General features: G+C 46.6%; 1 protein-coding gene across 1 annotated transcript in view; it reads right to left on the minus strand.

Annotated features, from left to right (window-relative positions):
* Nucleotides 1–708: 708 nt before the first annotated feature.
* The window catches only part of LOC140324825 (zinc metalloproteinase-disintegrin-like VAP1), a gene marked incomplete in the record, with an annotated part of 17,731 nt that continues 14,500 nt past the window's right edge, over nucleotides 709–3,939 (minus strand). Inside the window, 5 exon segments of the mRNA XM_072402948.1 lie at nucleotides 709–925; nucleotides 1,841–1,903; nucleotides 2,041–2,100; nucleotides 2,675–2,768; nucleotides 3,792–3,885. Of these exon segments, the coding sequence (XP_072259049.1) occupies nucleotides 899–925; nucleotides 1,841–1,903; nucleotides 2,041–2,100; nucleotides 2,675–2,768; nucleotides 3,792–3,885 (338 nt within the window).

The following is a 3,939-nucleotide window of genomic DNA, read 5'->3' on the forward strand; positions in this document are numbered from 1 at the left end:
AATTGGTGTGTGGGGGATGGGAAGTAGACCGGACACAGACAGTAGGTGCACAATTCTGGGGTATGTTACCCCCTAATCAGATATTTGGGTCCCCCCATCCCATGTAGAGCCGATCCATCATGTAATTGCAGCACCATTCATCACCATGCGATGGCGCTGCACATAAAGTGAATTCTTTCAATGGAAGGGGTCAAAGCTCAGCTGTCCAATCAAATGCTTTGGATTTCCTTGCATGTAATTGGATATTTTGTGTGAATTTCCCCCATTGGTGGCACGGGAGGTCAGACTGCTGAAGTTCTGTCAGTGAATAACTTTCACCCCTCATAACCGCCACTTTAATATTTCTAAATAAACCGACTCCACGGGGCCAATGAGCTTTTGTTCTTTTCAGGCCCCATCTATAGGAAATCAAATCTCCTTGCAGGAGGTCAGAGGGAGGTCAACTGCAGGTCAGCTGCACCCGTCAATGAATTCTCATCATCACAAGCCATTCAACGTGTGAATGTTCACTTCATTCATCCAATCATGAGAAAAGTAAATTCCTGTTTCTATCTGCACATGATTGGATTGAATGAATTTATTGTGTGAAAAATCTCCATACTTATTCACTAAGCCTAAAGAACATTCACATTTTAGTTATTAATCCCCAGTGAATAACTATCATTCACCCTTTGTTACAATATCAGTCATCAGAATGGTGAATGGCTATTTTTCTGGTGAAATATAAAATTTATTTATAATAAAATTACCAAATATAAAATAACGATATAAATAGAAAATAAAGTTCATGGCGCTGTGAGGAGTGAAAAGCAGAAATTGCGTGTGAATCTTCTTATTGGTGCAGAAAGGGAAGAGGCGCAGTGTTCTGAGGGCTTTGTGTCCATGAATCGTCACCGCGTTATCTTCTGTAATTTGGTTTCATCGCCTGAAACAGAGAAATAACAAGCGGCCATAAGATGAGGGGGGAGGGGGGCCAGTGAGGGAGGGGGCGGGGCCTCTATCATATGATTGGCTGCCACTAGATTGGGGGAAGCCATTCATTGGTTGGCGCTTACTTCGGTTTGTGATAAAAGAAAAGCAGAAATACTTTGGAGCAGCTTGGGATCATTCACTCAGCTTAGTGAATGTGGTGATAGATCACCCAATCAAATGGGAGGAAATTAGAAGAACAGGATTTTCCTTGCACATGATTGGATGGTTGTCAACAGAGCTTCATCCCATTTACTCGTGAAATGTGCAAGGTGATTATTCACTCTGTGTGAATGAGAACAACCCCCCCCCCAACATTGGAATATACGAAGCATACAGAGGCCATGAGATGTTTGGGGTTTCCTGCTCAGGAATGAAGGGGCCCCCCTGCACTGCTTCCTTGTACTGCTGCAGGCTGAGTCACATGGGTTACTCCTCCACCAGTGATTGGTCAGCAGCAGCCCAGTCATAAGGAATAGCGCTGCGCTAACCACTCCCCCGCTGAGCCCAAACGCTGCAAACTCACAACCATAGGACGGGGAAATAATCCCACTGGCTGCCTGGTGAGGGGGTGAGGACCAGCAGGGAGCCCCCAATGATCCCAGCACCCCCCCATCCCTGGATGATAACCTCCTATTGGGGGATGGGGGATGTTTGAACGGGGGGATGGGTGCCAGGCCCCAGGTGATGGGCCCTAATATGAGGCTCTCCTGGCCCCTTGGTGTCTTTTAGGGTAAATCATGGAATTCCTTTTCCTGGGTCACCCGGTGTCAGGTGGGGTGTGGGGTAATTGCTCCTCGTGTTGCCATGGACAGCAGAGTGAATTCTGATACTGGGTGGTTGCCGGGGGTTACGGAGGTTTGTGTGTTACCTGTGGTGGGGGCGTGGGGTAGGTTGGCTGGGAGGGCAGAACGTTGCCGGGTCCTCGATATGCCTAAAATAAAACAAGAAATGTTAGAACATGGAGTATGTAGAGAGGGGTGAATGACAATGGAATTGCCTCCGATGTTGGGTGAATGACGACGTTGGTTTTATCACAATGAATATTCATCGAATTTTCCTTATACTTACCGACTGAAATGGAGGTTTGTGGGCCGGATGGGGAGGCCGGGGGGGCTGCATTGGATTCACCTGAAAGAAATAACATTTACCACCCAATCACAAACCCTGCAGGGTGCCCATTGGAAGGAGGGGGGTATCTGGGTAACTCGGGGGTATCTGCATAAAATGGGGGTATCTGGGCATAATGGGGGTATATGGGTATAATGGGGGTATCTGGGTATATTGGGGGTATCTGGGTATATTGGGGGTATCTGGATATAATGGGGGTATCTGGGCATTATGGGGGTATCCGGGCATATTGGGGGTATCTGGATATAATCGGGGTATCTGGGTATATTGGGGGTATCTGGATATATTAGGGGTATCTGGGTATATTGGGGGTTTCTGGGGATAATTGGGGTATCTGGGTATAATGGGGGTATCTGGGCATAATTGGGGTATCTGGGTATAATGGGGTATCTGGATATATTAGGGGTATCTGGGTATAATGGGGGTATCAGGGTATAATGGGGGTATCTGGGTATATTGGGGGTATCTGGGTATGATGGGGGTATCAGGGTATAATGGGGGTATTTGGATACGCTGAGTTGCCCCCGTATAGTCTCCCAGATTTGAGAATCTCCCCGGCACCGGGTAACCTTACCTGAGGGGTGGAGGAAGGGGCAATGGGTTTTCGTCTTCCCTGATCTTCAATATTGAAGGTCGGATTGGCCACTCCGGAGTTTCGGCCGGCAGCTCTGACACAGAAAATAAATAAATTACAAAATACCCCTCCCCCAATATTTCACCAAACTTTATTCATTGAATCAGTGGGGTGCAGGGGACTAATAATCCCAGCCAATCACATACAGCCTATCAGGTCATATGACTACAGAAACGTCAGCGAGGTCCCATCTGTTCACAATGCCGGTACTGGACCTAAACAACTGGACGATGGGGCAATTTAGGAGAGGGGCCAGCGGTGCGGCCGATATCTCCCGATAGCAAAATACATATTTAAGATGATAATTGGAAGTTTTAGGGTGAATCTGCATTTTCACTTCCTGCTATGATCACAAAAATAAAAAATCACCAAAATTCTGAATCTGATGAATATTTTACACATCTCGTCCAATGTGAAAATGACAATTATTATTATCCGGTATTTATATAGCGCCAACATATTACGCAGTGCTGTACAGTACTATCAGTCTCTGTATAGAGGAGCTGACACTCTAATGTCCCCCACAGTCACATACTATTATTATACATTTATATAGCTGTGACATATACCATAGTGCTGTACAGTACTATCAGTCTCTGTATAGAGGAGCTGACACTCTAATGTCCCCCACAGTCACATACTATTATTATACATTTATATAGCTGTGACATATACCATAGTGCTGTACAGTACTATCACCAATAAATATAAAGCAAAAGGAGCAGAAGAAGCAAAATGAAAAAACAACTGAATGGAATAAATCCAGAACTCATTGTGATTGAGTCACATCCAGGATGGAGCGGATCACATTACCTACAGCAGTATGCATTCCCGGCTCCACGCAGCATCCCCAACTCCCCGCAGCATTTCCAACTCCCTGCAGCATCCCTAGCTCTCTGCAGCATTCCCAACTCCCCGCAGCATCCCGGCTCCCCGCAGCATTCCCAACTCCCCGCAGCATTCCAAACTTCCTGAAGCATCCCCGGCTCCCTGCAGCATCCCCGGCTCCCTACACCACACAGGTATGTGATCTCGTCGGTAGGTACTCAAATCTTACCTCTGCTTCCTCTGGGATCTCTTATACAGCACAAGGGACACAGCGAATATGACAACCAACAGAAGAATGACGATGATCACAATGTAGCCGGTGCCTGCGGGGACACAGAGATCACATTTAGGAATTCACCTTTTGAACACACCGGGGG

This window comes from Pyxicephalus adspersus, chromosome 2 (assembly GCF_032062135.1).
Source record: "Pyxicephalus adspersus chromosome 2, UCB_Pads_2.0, whole genome shotgun sequence".
In the NCBI taxonomy this organism is placed as follows: domain Eukaryota; kingdom Metazoa; phylum Chordata; class Amphibia; order Anura; family Pyxicephalidae; genus Pyxicephalus; species Pyxicephalus adspersus.